At 37.5% G+C, this 17,919-nt stretch overlaps 2 protein-coding genes across 4 annotated transcripts in view; one reads left to right on the top strand and one right to left on the bottom strand.

Annotated features, from left to right (window-relative positions):
* Positions 1 to 10,580, top strand: part of LOC109047536 (microtubule-associated protein tau-like) — a 41,307-nt gene extending 30,727 nt beyond the window's left edge. Inside the window, exons 10-12 of the mRNA XM_042733112.1 lie at positions 4,595 to 4,655; positions 4,889 to 4,995; positions 7,572 to 10,580. Coding sequence (XP_042589046.1) covers positions 4,595 to 4,655; positions 4,889 to 4,995; positions 7,572 to 7,787 — 384 coding nt within the window. The 3' untranslated portion in view covers positions 7,788 to 10,580. The remainder of the gene's footprint in view (positions 1 to 4,594; positions 4,656 to 4,888; positions 4,996 to 7,571) is intronic.
* An 813-nt stretch (positions 10,581 to 11,393) lies between these two features.
* The window catches only part of kansl1b (KAT8 regulatory NSL complex subunit 1b), a 60,701-nt gene continuing 54,175 nt past the window's right edge, over positions 11,394 to 17,919 (bottom strand). For 2 of the 3 annotated variants that reach the window (XM_042727892.1, XM_042727883.1), the window contains 8 exons: positions 17,539 to 17,721; positions 16,129 to 16,296; positions 15,861 to 16,000; positions 15,660 to 15,778; positions 15,496 to 15,553; positions 14,684 to 14,796; positions 13,949 to 14,204; positions 11,394 to 13,672 (listed from right to left, as the gene is read on the bottom strand). In XM_042727892.1, coding sequence (XP_042583826.1) covers positions 13,439 to 13,672; positions 13,949 to 14,204; positions 14,684 to 14,796; positions 15,496 to 15,553; positions 15,660 to 15,778; positions 15,861 to 16,000; positions 16,129 to 16,296; positions 17,539 to 17,721 — 1,271 coding nt within the window. In that variant the 3' untranslated portion in view covers positions 11,394 to 13,438. The remainder of the gene's footprint in view (positions 13,673 to 13,948; positions 14,205 to 14,683; positions 14,797 to 15,495; positions 15,554 to 15,659; positions 15,779 to 15,860; positions 16,001 to 16,128; positions 16,297 to 17,538; positions 17,722 to 17,919) is intronic. The other variant, XM_042727902.1, reaches the window with a different exon arrangement.

Below are 17,919 nucleotides of genomic sequence, written 5' to 3'. Positions count from 1 at the left end.
TTATATCTAAAACTGTGCAGGACTGTGGCCCTCCAGGAACCGAGTTTGACACCCTTGGGCTGTCGCATTTTTACCTCCCTTCCACTGTTAAAATGTAACTAAGTAATTTTTACTCTGAGTAAAATTTTAAACGAGCTACTTTTTACTTTTACTTAAGTAGATTTTTAGACTGGTACTTTTATTTGTACTTAAGTAAAATTTCATTAATGTAATGGTACTTTTACTTGAGTAGAATATTTTTGTACTCTTTCCACCTCTGGTTCAGAGGATATCAAACATGTTTGATATTATCAGCTGATTTTAGAACACGTTTTGATTTTTCACACATCTCCAAGCAACAAGGTGCACGTTTCTGCGTGAATTTGTTGTGATCGGAACAACATGACAGTCTGTTCAGATTTTAAAAGTCTTGTAGAGTCTCAAGCTTTGACTATGACTGCTGCATATTTCTAACAGTTTTAAAGAGAGTTCACCCGAAAATGAAAATTCTGTCATTAATTACTCATCGTCTTGTTGTTCCAAACCCCCAAAACTTTTATTTCATCCTCGGGAACACAATTTAAGATATTTTAAATTAAATCAGAGAGGTTTCTCTGTTCCAACCTAAGTAACTGACATTTAGAAGGTCCATGTTACTCCAGTGGTTCAAAGCTCTGTCTGTATATTCTGGTTTGAATAAGTAAGGCTGGGCAAAAAAATGCAAGTCTGAATTTTGAATTCTTCAGAGATTATTACAAATATTACAGCAGTTTTCCCTTTTCCTCTGCTTGCAAACAGCACAGCGCTTCCGGTACGGATTGTATCGCAAGAGCTGTGCTCTCGCCTCAACACTGTCAATCTCTAGAGGATGGGAGAAAAAGATGAAGAAGCTCTCGTGAACTTGCATTGGAGATTGATTTTTTTTTGTACACAGAAAGCTTTCATGTCGCTTCAGAAAATTACAGTTAAACCACTGGAGTAACATGGACAAGCTCCATGATGTTTTTACTACCTTTCTGGGCCTTGTAAGTGTCAGTTGCTCAGGCTACGTTTACACTAGTGCATTTTTATTTTAAAACACAGACATTTTGCTGCGGCTACGCCTGTCATTTAAACTACCCAGGTGTTTTCAACCCTCAAAAAATGAGACATTCGAAAACGCTGCAGACCCTGTTTAGTTTGAAAACTTAGAGGTTGCGTTTCAGTGTAAACGGACCAAAAAGGAGATTTTTGAAACCGATTGCATGGCTGCCCATATTCACTCTGTGTATCCTTGATGACTGTGCAAACAAAAACATAATGCTCATAGTTTTACCTGCATGAATGGTCATGTGACATGCATTTTCGGTTGTGTAGCATGGACGGAGATCGTTTCTGAAACGCAGTAAAAATGCAAGTGTAGACGAGGATCGTTTCCATTTTAAAACGCTGTTTTAAAACGAAAATGTACTAGTGTAAACAGGGCCTTAGGCTGTCAGTGGAGGAACAGAAAACTCTCTGATTTCATTTTAAATATCTTTAATTGTGTTCTGAAGATGAACGAAAGTCTTAGGGCATTGGAACAACATGATGGTGAGTAATTTATTGTAGAAATTGATTTTTTGGGTGTTTTTTGGTTTTATGTGTGTTTTAGGGTGTTTTTTGTTTTAGTTTGTTTAAACCCAGTTCACTCAAAGTGAACCAGAAAGGGAACCAGCCAAAAGTGACCTCAGTCCTTTTGGTGTACACAATATAGTGAACTCAAAAGTGAACTCGGTTCTTTTCTTGGTCCTCTTCAGCACTTAATTGATCTCAGACCCTTTCTTGTTCACACCACAACTTCATAAGAACTCAGACACCAACTTTCTGTGCAGCAGTGAAATGCTGGAGTCTGACCTACTGGAAAATTTGGAAGATGAAGTAGACAGGGAAGGGGATGAGGAAGAGCAGGCAATCCCTGATCATGTCACCGGTCAAGACCTTTGCAGAGATTTAACAATGCATTTCAGTCAAAGTTAAAATTAAAAGGTAATGTTATGTATAAAGTTAATTCAGCTTGGACACTTGCTGTCAATGCTGCCGCGCAAGTTTTATTAATATACTAACTTCGATACTGAATCGCTACATTATATTTCTCAGCAGCTAGGGGGTAAAATTGATGTTTTGAAGTAACGAAGTTCACAGCTTCGCTTTTGCAGAATGAGACGCACAGACGCAATTCAAACACAACTTTCATCTCTCTCTCGATCTCTCTCTATCAATCTCTAGATAATTAATTCAAATTAATAATTCATGCATTCAAATATATGTAATCTTACCACACTACTTCATCTCTGTGTCTGATTTAAAGCGGGCAAAATTCTAGATCTCCCTGGCGCGTTGGGTGGTTGTCATCACAAGAATGCGTAGCGATGCATGCATTAAATAATTTAATGCACAGTTAGCCATAGATTACATAAATTACAACAGAATTATTTTGTTTTGTTCTAGTTAACAGTTGATTCATTTATTTACTTAATTATTTTTGAAAAAATTAACAATTGAATATCTGAAATGACATTAGTATAATAATAATAATAAATATTGCCTTTATAAAAATATACAAGTACTAAATAGTTTAGTTCAACCTCAAGCATCACTGTTATGTTGGTCCATACCGGGACCTCAATGCTTTCACAAATCACAAGGAAATCGAACCACAAACGGACCCACAAACGATCCGTGTTATGTTGTTCGGTGCTTGGTCTGAGTACGGTTCGTTTTTGGGTCCTTTTAGGGGGGTCTGAGATCACTTGTTTGTTCACATATACGAGCTGAACCGCACCGAGAGCGTCAGCAGGGCTCAAACGAACTAGATGTGAAAACTTTCAAAGACAGTTTCAGTCTCAAAGCTTTCAAAGACAGTTTTGCACACTCAACGTGAATAGTTACCTTTTGTAACTAATGAAACCTTGACACACGTACCCTCAGTCAAATCTTTTAAGTAGCTCTGCATCAACAAGTCAAGTATTATCTGATAAACACTCACACAGCCAAAAGACAGTATGAAATAATTGTTTTTAAACTGTTAGATTAAAATTCATTCACCTATTTTTAACTTACTACTGAACCTGAACATCCAAGGTGTAAACATCCAAATTATCATTCAATTTTAGCATATTAACCTTATGGTAGCACTTTATTTTACAGTCATGTTCTACATGTACATGATGTGTACTTATTAAAGTGAATACAAAAACTGGGTAATACAAACCCTGAAACTACCTCTGAAGTCATTATCTTAACCCATTTATTTTTGTTATATTTTACTTTATTTTGTTAGTGGTATGTAAGATTTAATGTGTGAATGTATTGTTACATGTACTGTAAAAAAAACGTGCAACCAACTTTTATTATATTTTAAGTTCTTGTTGATCTTGCAAGAAATGAAACAAAACAAATACAATGTGATCTGACCAGTGGCTTTAGCTATGAGCTGTGTTATAAGGTGCCAGTTTTTTTTTTTTGGCTAGTCTGCACTGGCAATGCATTTGGGCAAGACATCCATCTAAATGCCTTTGCAAAAACTAGGTTCAATTAATTTGCCTGAATCCCCAGTGTTGGTATCTCCTCTTACCTGGTGTTCCTCCTGGTTTCTCTTGGTGATGCACCTGGATTGCTGACTGATGATGCAGATGTGCTGCTGTGTAGACTGCATGCATGTACCATAAATTCCTCTGCAGGTGAAGATTGTGAAGGGGTCTTGGGTAGTCAGATATGCAGAAACAAAACTCCAATGGATATGGATCTTCACTTGAGTGCTTGAAAGTGAGCATGTGCATCATTACAGTGCTTGCAGGGCAATTCAAATCCATTAATCTGTATTCAAATACCAAATTTTTCTTCCTCTCATACTTTTTTGCAACTCTTATCATCTTGAACTACTTAGCGACTCAATTCAGACATTGCTTTGTAGATAATTTCATCCTTAGGTGTGCTACTTTTTTTTTTCTATTCTGGATCATTTTACCAAAGATGCTGTTTTGTTGCCTTACAAGTGCTGGTATTGCCTTCAGGTGTAAATCTAGTTATATCTGAATATCCCCTGAGACAGTAAATCAGATATAACATGCATTGTTGCATTACAATCTCTTCCCCTTATAAACCCTTGGGTGCCTTTGACTAAAATATTGAGTGATGCATTTAGAGTGAATCTCTTTTCTGACTCAGTATTTGGGATGAGAAGGAAAATTTTCATGTCTTAATTCTTGTTTAAAAGGGTATTTACACAATTCTAAATGCCCTCTAAGTCCTATTCAGACAGATAGTAATACAGTCAATCATATGTGTGACGTCAACCCAGTCTATATGCATACACTTTACTTTTCCAAAATTGAAATACGTCACTCCATCACATTTGCATGAATTGTGGGTATAGTAAATTGGATTTATATCTATTTTGTGGTGGCCTATAAATGGAAGCAAGTTTCTTCTCTGTCCCATGAACCCTTTTGTTGTGAATAATGGTCATTTTCCTACTCCAGATCATCAGCTCCTCAGGTGCCTGAGCATGCGGTTCATTTCCTTCCAAAATGCTCTGGTTGATAACTGACTCTATTTGTTCCTCTTGCTTCAGGTGATTCAGGTTTAAGGTTAGGTCGACCTAAGCAACGTCCAATCAAAGTGTGGCTCCAAGGTCAACATTCATCACAAACCGGGTGAGATTTCAGTCAGATATAAAGAAATGCCATTAGGCATTTTTAGGCCAAACACGACAACCAACATTGCTTATTCATTGTTTATGCAAGTTTTATAACATACAATTTTTATCTACTGTATCTTATTTGATCGGAAGTGTCATCCCTAACTTTATCCTCACCTTCAGTAAACTAAAAACAGATGGGCAAGGTTTTATTTAAACACAAGTTGTACACTTTTATCTGTATTTTAGGAGGAGGAAATGTGGAGATCAAATCTGAGAAGTTGGACTTCAAAGGCCAGTCAAAGGTTGGATCTCTGGAGAACATTGGACATGTTCCTAAGGGTGGACAGAAGAAGGTATGTTCTTGACTTTATTAAACACAACACCACGAGTCTCTAGTGAATCACTAATGTGCAATACTGTGTTGAATTATTTGTCATTTGGATGTAGAATTAATTCACAATAATACAAGTGCGTAACTACTTTTATGTGCAATACTCACTTGAAGGTTTCCTTCATGTTAGATCTTGCTATGGTCAGCATGCTTCCTCCTGCTTGGCAGACTTCAATGTACTTCTTTTGCACATATTTTTGCCAACAACTTTGAGATGCCTTTAAGATCTACTGTTCTGCACCTAATCTAGAGCAAATGTTATCCCATGGTCCATTATTTATTTAAATGTTTATTTCATCTAAAATCTTAAACTCGGTCTGTATTCACTCGCTTCATGTTGTTCCAAACCTGCATGACTTTATGGCTTCCATGGAACACAAAAGGAGACGTTTAGCAGAATGTTTTGGCTCCTCTTCTCATTTAATGAAAGTGAAGGGGGGCTGTCAGGCTTCAGAGACAGCCAGGACATGCAGAATTACTTTGTGTTCCACTAAAGTGAGAAAAGCATATGACATGAGAGTGAGTAAATGATCTGTCTCTTAAATGAAAGTATCTGTAGCTTTAAGAAACCTTGCCTCATTAAATCTGAATTAATGTAGTCTCAACACACTAAACCACAAGTGTATAAAGCTATTACATTTAATATTATAAGTTCTAATCAATTACATATAATTCTGTATTAAATGATTTTATATATGTTACAAATGAAATAAATGTACTGCAGAGGATTTACTGGATGATAGATGCTGAGTGTCTTGCTCTCCTTCATCTTCTCTCTCTACTGAGCACGTTTTCAATCATTTTTAAGATCGCTGCATTTTCTAGTGCTCCCTTGCTTAGTGCTAACTATTCTTCTGTTCGGCGATCCGCTGCTCCTGTGTCCCTTTTTATCACACATAGCCTAAAACTGCTGACTCACTGCTGCTTTCATGCATTCACATTCAAGTAGGAGTGCTGATCTGAGAACTATTTGCAGCACTTTAAAGATAATAAGCTTATGTAAAATCATGGATCTGGATCTTTTAATGAATCAGTAAAACTCTCATAGAATTCATTCAAATGTCATATGCTTTAAGTTGGTCCAGTTGTAAGGTTGAATCGACTTAATTGTTGTGAATTGGGAAGAATGCTTTATGGTGGGAGGTGACGTTTAAATGTATTTATTGTTTAGTCTAGCACTAGATACAGTACATCATAATTATGGATTCAGAGCACATAAATAAATGAACTTTAGTCTTATGATCAAACAGCTTTTGCTCTTAACTTATTGATGGACATTATTATTTGATCCAAAGGAAGATGATGATAGAGTAGATCAGCACTCTTACTTTGAAATTTTTGATAAGTGTTGAGACAGCTTCACCCCTTCTCCCAGCATTCCCTCTAGAGTGAGTGTGTTTTATCCCTTCATAACCCCATTTCATAATTTGCATCCCAACCCATTTTGTTTTGTTTACCCATAACCCTGTGAACTGTGGCGTCCACGCTGTAGAGGGAGAAGGGGAAGGAAGCAGAGCCGCAGGCCGCAAATGCTTCCTCTAATGGGGACGCGGTTCACTCTAATGGTGGTGACATGACCTTTGACCTTCCCTCCTCTGAAGGGAACAGTCTGGTTAAGTCAGAGGGCCTCAGTAAGTATATCACAGCTAACTGACTCGTCATCATTACATGGTTTTCATGTCCTTCTGTGCTAGGAATAATTTTGTCAGCACTGTAACAAGTCTTATTTTAATTCAATTGTGCATTATCTTATTAAAAAATATTTTAGTATATTTCTGGTCATATGAGCAAATATAAAAATCCTTACTAAAATTAACTGAATGGGTTAAAAAGGTATATGCAACTCACTATAAGAAGACTTGTGGTGCAGGTTTATTATAATTTAAGTATACAAGACCCACCTTACGATATTGCATCATGTTGCCATGTAAGTCCGCTAGAGGGCAGTCTTACTGTATGACCTTCAGCTGTCTCTCAAAATAAAACAGCAGATTATAACATTACCACTCAAAACCATTTATTCATAAGGACATTAAATTGATCACAAGTGTTAGTAAAGATGCTACAACTAAATTTTAAATAAATGCCTATTTATATAATAGATTTTCTATCAAGTAATCCTAAAAAAAAAAAAAGCATGGTTTCCACAATAAACACACTTGTTTTCAACACTGATAATAATAAAAAATATTTACAGGGCAGTAAATTAACATATTAGAATGACTTCTGAAGGATCATGTGACACTGAACACTGGAGAAATGGCTGATGAAGAAAATATATTAAAATAAGAATCGTAATAATATATATATATATATATATATATATATATATATATATATATATATATATATAATTACTGTTTTAATCTGTATTTGATCAAATAAATGCAGCCTTGGTGATAAAAAAATAAAAATCTTAGTGACCCCAAACAATACATACGACTTTTAATTTTATTTTATGCATGTATTATCTTACAAAACCTGACAATTGTTCATATCCATCCAGTTGAATCCAAATTCCACCTTTCCTCCCTTCAGATTGAGAGCCACAAGCTAAATTTCCGAGAGCAAGCCAAAGCGCGCACCGACCACGGCGCTGAGATCGTGTGCCGGTCCCCCGACATTTCCACGGATGGATCGCCCCGCCGTCTCAGCAACGTGTCTTCCTCCGGCAGCATCAACATGACCGACTCCCCACAACTGTCCACGCTAGCTGATGAGGTGTCAGCCTCCCTCGCTAAACAAGGCCTGTGAGCTGCCAGCCCAAACGTGTCGGCAATTGACAAAGTGAAAAAAAGTTACAAATGTATCTCCTTCAGTCCTTTTAAATAAGGTGCTTGTCGGATTTCTCCTAACTAAAGGTTGTCCCAGCGGCTTGTCTGCTTGTGAAATAATTTTTGCCTCCTGGCACGGAGAGACAGGTATTGATGTTATTGGCTTAGTATCATCAAAAAAAAAAAAAAACAATTACAATTTAAAGGGAGCTGGTGGTGTATTGATCCAAATGGTTATTTACAGCACTGAGTAGCCTGATTTTGTTAGTTTTAATACCCCGTTTTTTAAAAGAAACAACAATGACATTTGCTTTCAAAGCTGTATTTGCTTCGTTGCCTTATTGTGAATGTTTTTATTTATCATAACTTATGCACTCCTGTTTTGACATGCAGCCGTAGGGAAGGCAAACATGCTCCATGGTTTGGAAGGGTGCAGTTAATGATACTGGCTATGAATTTGATAGGACAAAAACATTTCAAACGCTCTTAGGTAAAACTTGTGGCAACAGTGGCCTGCTATATAATTATTTAAATCAAATACATCAGCGGGCACTATAATGCATGCTTTGATTCTTAATAAAAGCTGTTCAATTCTCTAAACACCTCAATTGTGTGTTTGATCCAAAATGAAACAGTAAAGACTTTGATAAATCATTATTCCGATGAGTCTGGGATGCTGTAATTTTAATATCATAAATGAGATATTTCTGTACCAGACTTTGTCTGTGAATTCTTTAAAACTGCACATCCTCATTCATCACCACAGCAAATTCTCAAGGCTTATCTGTCCTCAGCTGCACTGGAAGTTGCGTCGCTGAATGAAATCTTCTTGCTTGGCCTCTAGTGACTCTTTTGACAGAGAAGAAAGCAAATGTCAATATACAAAAATCATTCAAAACTTTAAAACAAAGCTGTTGCACGGGGCTCAACATTAAGGATTTTTTTATCTATCTGAACAGTTGTTCACATTTTGTGTCTAAAAATATACATTTCACTTTAGGATTATCTTTTTAAAATTATTTAATGCAAGTAATTAGATATGTAAAGCCATTAAAGTTGACGTATAGCTTTTGTTGGAAAATATTTGTAAAATTTAAATTTTAGCAAAATTGTCTTAAAAAATTAGAGATGATCTGTTTACGATTATTTAATGCAAATAATTAAAAATGTAAAAAAAAAAAAAAAAAAAAAATGGGGCATAAATGTCATAACGCAAAACCTTACTGATAATATCTAATAATTAATGACAACCATTTCAGTGCATCCAATACATCGCTTGAAGTTTCAGTTTTCAAAACAAAAATGATTGCTATGATTAACAAGTTCTATGAGACCAAATATAAGATGTAGGGACGGCCTTAAACAGGCCCCGGATCACATTGTCATCCTTATTGTTGAGCTCTGAAGTAGTTTGCCCTGCACAAGCCCCATCAAACTGATATCACTCGGTACATTCACTCATTGTTTCCTTTAACTCATCTCTGTACGGTCACGATGCTTCTGTACTGATGGTTTTCAGCTTCTGTGTATAAAATGCTGTTCCAAAGAATGTGTGTATGGACCGATGCAAAGGACATGAGGGGATTTCAAAGCATTCAATAAAATAACTGTAACATCATATCGGGAAATCTCATATTGGGAACAGACAGCTGAAAAGTGCCTCCCGGTGTCCATCAGCTGCATTTGAGAAAACAACTGTCTGTGTTTTAAAGATTCTCTGTGGTCTAAGATGGATTCAGTCATGTACAGCAGCACAGAGCGGATTCATTTGTTGCAGGACATTTAACACATTAGCCAAGCTCCCCTCAGTACTAAAGCCTTCAATACAGTCATCAGTCCAAACCACAACTCTCACACGCTGCACATTCCCAGCATGCAATGGACTTCACCCTTGAATATAGTAACCAGTCACCACATCCCCGTACAACTGTTTAGAAAACCACCTTTACTAGAGCGTTTAACTCATCTTAAAACATGCAAAGAAAGAGGAAGAAAAATAAAAAAAAAGAAAGATTGAAGGAATGAAGCTACCTGCTAAAATCCAGGTTTATGTTGCACACTTTTTTTTTTTCTAATAGTATTGTGTGGACGATGTAAAAGATGTACGAATGTGTTCAGATGATCTGATTTGGATCTGACACTAAGCTTTTTATTTAATATCTGCAGTGCATTGCAGCTTTATGCTCATTTGAAAGTGAATGCACTGATTTGTCAGAAGAGCTGCCTTTACACAAACTACATTACTCGTTTAGATGTATATCTTGCATTTAGAAAGGGGTATATAATATTAGGTAAAGTAGGGGGAAATTTGCATCCAGAATCCACAATATCAGTACAGGACTTGCCTAGTGCCACATGTATCTCTCTCACCTGACCCTGTGAGAAGCTTTAGAGGATTGCTGTAAATCCAACACTGTGGCCGTCCTTTGAACAGCATGCTGCTAACATAAACCTGAGCATTTAGACGTGTGGGTTAAGCTGGAGAACAGAATTATCAGATAAAATGTTTAGAAATGGCACTGGATAAGGCCTTTTAAGTAATTCTACCCTTTAGCTGCGTTTCAGACTGTTCTGTAATCTGTTTACCGGTCGCGAGGTCTCTCTCTCTCTCCTCCGTTTCTTTTCCCGCCTCTGCTCTTCTCTTCTCATCGCAGTTCTTCATTCTAGCTTGACAGTTGTGATTGTCTTTATCGTAATGTGTTTTATTAATTGGTTTACATTGATACTCCTTGCTGTAAACGTGAATTTGGAAATAAAGTCCGTATTAAACTGCTCTCTGTGTCTTTTGTTTTTCTGAAAGATTACTCTTTTGGTCTCCTTTACGTCACCCCTTAGATTAACAAGTGGACGGGACTTGTTACAAACACTAGATATCATTAAAGGTACAATGTAATGTTTTTTTTTTTTTTAATTTAAGAAGTTTAACGTGAAGAAAAAAAATCTATTGCAAAATCTGTATAAAATCATGAACACTCACATGAGGCGAATCAGGAGCCAAATGAAAGCGGTTTTAATTTGCATGGGGCTGGTCGCCTCATGTTCATATCACATGACAAGACGAATACTGTGAAACAACGTTTAACGGCTTATAGCACTTTTGTTTTTTTAAATGCATTTGGTAACCAAATTCTTCTGAATCTGTGTGCTGCAGCATCAGAATGAAGTATAAAGACTGTAAATAGCTGTGCCTTCCAATTTACTCTAAGAACATGTCTGTAGTTTTTTTTTTATTATTAGTTATTATTAGTGGTCTTTAGCTTTCTTTCACTCGGTTTCTGGTAGTTTTACCTGAGTGGACCTTTATCCTAGGTCATTACAGCGCAGATAAAGGAGTAACCACAACCTTTCTGCCCTTACCTTTAACATTAGTGTGAACAATTGTTATGGGTTTCTAAAGGTTTCACATTATATAAAAACCTAATATATATATTTATTTATATATAAAAATAAAAATGTTAAAGAAATGCAAGGTCCAATCCAAATCCTTATTGATACAAGCAGAATATCTAATGAATAAACTTAAGCTTCATATATGAACCAGATTGAAACTCTTTCTAGGAAAACAGAAAGACAGAAGACATTTGAGTACAATATAATTCACTTTTAATTGGAGAAGCACAAACGTTGCCTGTCTGTCAGATTGACCAATTATCCATAAACTTTTTTTTTTTTTTTCCTTTTTTCCCATGTTGCCTCTCCATAAAGAAAGTGTTAAATATTCTCATGTGTCTTCTCCCTAGACAATCAGGACAGCTACAGCCTGAACATCAAACACAGTAAAGAATCAAACAAGGTATGTACAAAATAAACTTTTTGTTGTTTTGTACAAACTATTACATGCTAAAGGATATACCAGACTCACCCAACCCTCATTCACCACATTGGAAATTCAAAGTATGAAAATAACTCACACGATACAATATTGGCTTTTGAAAGCTAGTCAAACCTTATGGTACATTTGCCTGATAAGTACACAGACCCCCACAGAGAGAGACATAAAACCATAATTAATGATATTAAGAATGAAAGGGGTGGCGGGTTTCTCAGCAGGAAATGGGACAGTCGTGGATGGTCCCCTTACGATTTGCCACACAACCTCAACAGATGAGATTTCTCTTGACGCTATGAACGCTGTTACGCTCCAGTGAAAAGGAATATATTAAGGATTTCTGGTTTACATGACACCCCTTAAACAAGAACAAATGGCTACAATAGCTAGAAATGTATGACAGAGAAGCTACTTATAAAAATCTTAAGTAACTGGTGTCCGCTATTAGACTAGTACATTCGTATTAGTTAAAATAACAGGAGGGAGTTGCAAGCAGTGACTCACTGACTGGGGAACTAACAGAAATCATTCCTCATCGTTACACAGTGGAAAAACGGAGCTGTGACCGACAGCAACTGAGGAGCCAACGAATGAAAAATTGCCAAGTCCTTTCCTATCAAGCACTCCAGTTAACATTATTACTCGAACATCAAGTTATGGGATTCGACGATGGCTGTAGGTATTGCAGATTGTGTTTTATTAAACCAAGACAAAAGTTTAGACCTGACCAATCAATGGAAGAGCTGGGGTTGGAGCGAAGTCAAAAGAAAAACCGAGTCAAGTGGCAGCACATTTCAGTTTATATTGGAGTGAATGCACATTCTCTAGACTAACCTGATCATGCATAGCAATGTCAAGTGCTTTAAAATTCACACCCACATGAGAAATTACACGGTTTATTACACAATGATAAGTTATAGAGATGCAGCAAGTGGAATCTAGTTTCAAATGTTGGCTTCCTGCGCATGTTTATTCAGGTGCTGGTTGTAAGGTTACAGACAATTGTCATGCAAGAGACCAATTAACTACTCAAATCAAACGGTGGCATTTAAAAAGCGCATGAGAGCAACCCATCACTTTCGTTTTCTGGCTGCGATGAAGGCACCTGCTCTCCCCGTCACTTTGACAGAAGTGGGGCACAGACAAACCACGGTATTCACGAGAACATGGGACTGAAATCAAACCAGATATCGGAATTTATGCAATTCCCAGGCATCAAATACGGGGAAGTTTGTCTGTTTAAAATAATAATCAGGGAATGTGTAGAGAAATGAAGTGCTTTCACACAGAGAAAACATAGAGATGCATCTGGACCTTCACGCAAGTCTGTTGTAATCATTATTATTGGCTTTATTTTAATGTTTTTAATCACTCCAGTATAAACTGCAAGGCTGAACGAGTAATTTTATGTGGGATATTGGAAAAATCTGAAAGGGTACCACACACAATGCAAGCTGAGCCCCTCAGTACAACAGCATGCTAAGGGGGAAGTGCTCTTCTGCGATATACAATACGTTTCTGAGCTTCTTATTTAGGTTCAGCCCTCAAGCTAATTTCTTTCTTTCTTCTTTTTTTTTTTTACATTTTTATTCTTCACTGACCCAAAAGCAAGACTGAATTAAAACAGGTCTTAATATATATCTCCATACAATTCACTAAAAACCGTGAAAGAATTTACTGATGTTTGAATATCAAACAACAGGGACTTTCATTCATTTTTTTTTTGTATTTATTTATTTTTCATCTACGTTGCTGCTGTTCCAGGAGTTTCTGAAAGCTGGTGGGTGGGCAGAGTCTAGGCTTCATTGGTGAGTAGGTTTGGGTGGGTTGGTTTGTTTTTGCTTGGCGCCGTCATCGTCGAGAGGTGATGAAGGCCCAGTGTCAGACTCCGACTTGGATGACCTGCACCCGGACACCCGTCGAATGGTCCTACAGGGCCTCTCGCCAGCTGGACTGTGATGGATTTCGCTCTCCTGCTGTGGATCCACATCCAGCGGAAATGTCCGGCATTCCCATGGCTGAACCGGCTGGGGAGCCCGTAGGAGACAAACAGAGACACAACAAGTAAATATCTGCACACATAATAAGACAAATGCACCAAAAGAGCAAAAAAATCTGGTAACCGGAAGGTTGTTCATTTCCTAACTCCACCTTAGCTGCACCAGTGGGACAGTCACTGTAGTAAGTGCACTGCAGTACAACTGAGCACATGTGACTTTGAACGTACAATGAACCATCTAGCTTTACCTGAAACACTAGACAACATAAATTCTAGGAAACTGACCAATGGTGCTTCTATATCAGGAGCCTACCATTTCCTCATAGGTATCTGGGGTGGAGCAGCGCGTGTCCTCGTTGGACAGCAGCCGTTGGGAGTCTCTGGAGCCGGGCGTGTGAAGGCCGGACAGCATCAGCATCTCTGGACTGACAGGGCTGGATGGAGATGCCACCGAGTTGTACTCATGCAGCAGGTGGAAATGTGCCGTGTCTGGAGACGAGGGCTGCGGCGTGGAGGGGTTTGTGCCACACTGCAAGGGTGTTGTCCGTCCGTCCACAGACTTGTATGACCTGTGGAGAAAAAGATTAGTACTTATTATCATGTGTGTTCAGACTCTGGTATGAATGCGGTGAGTAAGTGTAAACACTGCCATCTGAACTTTGGTGCACACCAAACAAGAAAAGGTGGGTCTGCTTCCAAACAAACTTTGGTGCGGTTTGACTGAAATATGAATGCAACACGGAATCCAATGACATCTAAACTAACCAAAACCTATTACAGTTTGGAACAGGCATCTTTCTTTGTGCATCTGAGATGATGTTGTTGAATGTGTTTTGCTTCAGTAAGTTCTCATTGTACTGTTGAGGTAAGTGAACAGCCTGGAGTTATTTTTCACTGCAATTCTTCTCTCACTTTTAAAACTGTTTAACTCATTTGACATCATGAAGTACAAAACCAAGGTCAGCTACATGCAAAGATGTTCAGCAGGCAAAATTGCAATTGTTCCTAAAAACGGCAAAGAAAAGCAGTACAAGTTATGTTCACTCACCTGCTGCCCCTTCTCTTTGCTATGTTGCTGGCACTCCAACTCCAGCGAGAGCGCTCCTGCCCCTCATACGGAAGGTGAAGCTGAGAGAACGTGACATCAGAGAGATCTTCAATCTGAGAGAATGGAGGTAGATTATTAAAACATACACCGGGTAGTATTCAGTGATGCAGGCAATTAAAAAATGACAAGGGACTCCTAAAATTAAACATTAACAAGCCAAATCACTAATTACAGAATCACTGCGGCTGAGTGTAAACCCATTTATCATTAAGTGGTATTTTTCTTTTTTAACAGATAGAACTCAATGTGTAAAAGTAAATAATTGTCTTTCACATCAAAGGACCATTAGTACAGGTGTTCCACAAGGCTCTGTCAGTTCACCCATTCTTTTTACACTTTTTACAAATGAATGCTCAAGTATGCATTCACAAAACTATATTTTTAAATATTCAGATGGCACCGCTATATTAGCACCATCTACCAGTCAGAAATAAGCCGGTTTGTTGACTGGTGTGATAAAAATTAGTTAATAAATACAAAGAAAACAGAGGAGATTGTATTCGATCCAAAATGCATAGGTGATCATCTTCAAGTGGTTATACAATAACATCGCCCAGTCACAGACAGTTCACTTACATGGAAAACACACACTCACTGTCTAGATTTTTATCATATTGGCAGCCATTTTAGCTCAAAACCTACTGAGCTGCCTACCAAAAAAGCATTTTGGAGCATCATCGTCTATAGCTAGGCAGCTTACAGGCTTGAAATAGCCTAAAATAACTGTTGGGTGACCAACTGCATGGCCGTACCTCCACTGCATCATCCTCTTCAGATATTGGTTTTGCAAAAATGTCCACTTCTCGCCAACTACAATTAAAAAGCAAAGGGCAACATATTTAGTAGGTAAAGAACAAATCTTTGAATATATAAGGCTAATGCACACAGGTATGGATAGACAGTTTGTGTCTCTGACCTTGGGGTAAGAATCTCTTTATACTGTAGTTTCTCCACTCGGGTGGTGGCGGCCACAGACATGGGGATGACGATGTTATTGATGTCAAAGGGGCTCTCTCCTCTCCGTCGGCGAATAGTCTGAAAGAGTCACATACAGATCTAAGTAACTCGTTCTCACGTTTACACAAACAGACTCGGAAGGCTTTGAAGAGCATCTTACGGCGGCACTGCTGTTGAGGTGAAGGAGTGTGGAGGTCTCGGAGATTGATGACTGTCTCATCAGGGGGCTGTGGGTGGGCGTGTTTAGAGCAGACAGAGATGGGCATGGACTCCCCATGTCCATATTCAACTTTGGAGCATCTATAAACAAATCAAAGACAGTGCTGAGTTACAGGATTGAACTCAGTGGTGATTTAGAGGGAGATGGAAGCAAATGTGACTGAAGCCAATAAAAGGAGGAATGAAAAAAAAAAAAAAAATGAACAAACTTTCTGTACGGTCCAGCGAGGGTTCACGGGGTCTCTTGCGGCCGTGACTCCTGTCAAAAGAACTGCTCTGGCGGAAATGCTGGCGAGACTCATGTTTACTGGCACTGATTGGGATGTCTAACTGCTGCTGAGAGACTTTCTCTGAGCGCACCTTATGATGCGACAAACCTGAGAGAAATAGCAAACAGGAAGAATAAACAGATGATGAAATTTTTTTTGCTGCAAATTTTTATGTGTGTATTTTACATAGTTTATGTACAATTATTTACACAAGTTTTTTTTTTTTTTTTTTTACATTTATAACATTTTTAATCGTTACTGTTATCCGTTTTACATTTCTGTTTCAGTTACTCTGCATCCTCTGTCTTTGATTATATAATTTTTAGTTTATTGATTTACATGTTTATTTCTACCTAATTTTAACTTCTCTTTTAATCTGTACTGTTTTCTATTTTAATCTTTACAGTTTTCCCCGTTCATAATTTGTGTGTTGTGTTCCACTTATTATTTTGACCATTTTAAACAGTTTTTTTCCCCCATTAACTTAATAAAATTTTTAGTTTAATGTTTTTCTTTCTTTGCCAGGTACCCAGTATACTTCTTCTTGGATTATTTTACATCATTTATGTACAATGAACTGCATTATTATTTTGTTTTACCTTTATTTCTAACTTCATTTAAATCTTCACTGCTATTCATTTTAATCTTTACTTTTATTTTTAAGGTTATTTCACACGTGTTAATTTGATCTTTTTCATTTTTAATATTTAATATCCTTTTTTAGTCACTATACTTTATTTTACATAATGTACATATTTTTGCAATATTTTTCTCGAACATCTGCTGAATGTTTTTGCAAAACGAATACATGATTATCATGCCAAAATCTCTCAATAAATTGGACTAAGTAATACAAAACTACCAATAATAGTAATTCAATTACTATTATAACAATAATTCAATAATTATTAATGGAATATGAAAGAAACAAATAAGATTCAGCAACTGTGGCTGGACTTATATGATGCCAGAAATAACTGCTGAGTCACTGCAACGAGCGTCTGGCAGAGAGCAGCTAATGACAGCCAGACACTCACAGGTCACTTTAACGGCACATAGAGGCTGTCATATTTAGACCAAATTTAGGCTCTCCTAAAGGTGTGAGAATTTGCTTTCATTAGCGAAAACTCAGCTCCTGACATTTCAGATGCTGAGGAAGCAGTGGTTTTACACACAATTTTGTAGACTGGCCTAGATGTAAGCATGCACGATACAGTCATTCTGATCATACAGGGCACACTCCAGCTCCCTTAATTGCTTATTTCCTTTCTATTTTCAATGTTAATAAAAGACCTTTAAAGCTAATAAATGTGGTCTTCTGTTGTCTTTAGTTGTTGTTTTCACACTTACGGACTGTGGAGAGGAGAGAGTTGGCGAGCTTGTGTTTGTCTTTGGATGACGGGTCTGAGACACGATTACCCAAACACAACTTATGCTTGAGCGAGATCTTCTTGATGGGCCTGATCTTCTCCAGAGGACGATTCTGCCAGTGTCCCTTCAGCACACGCTGCATATGAAGATTCATCATCACATCTGAGAGAGAAGATGACAGAGTTTATCATCTGAAACAGTCTTGCTTTGGCCGACATCAAGCCCACTAATTTTTCAATCTTTGTTAGACAAGTCCAGCGGAACTTGATTATTGTTGAATATCCTGTTTCACGTTGAGAAACATCAGATAGTGAAAGTAAAATTGGTTGTGAACAGATTCAAGATGACTTTAAGACTTCC

The sequence above is a fragment of the Cyprinus carpio genome, chromosome A3, assembly GCF_018340385.1.
Source record: "Cyprinus carpio isolate SPL01 chromosome A3, ASM1834038v1, whole genome shotgun sequence".
Classification (NCBI taxonomy): Eukaryota; Metazoa; Chordata; class Actinopteri; order Cypriniformes; family Cyprinidae; genus Cyprinus; species Cyprinus carpio.
Note: the sequence above shows the minus strand (reverse complement) of the source record. Positions and strands in the feature narration are given on the sequence as shown.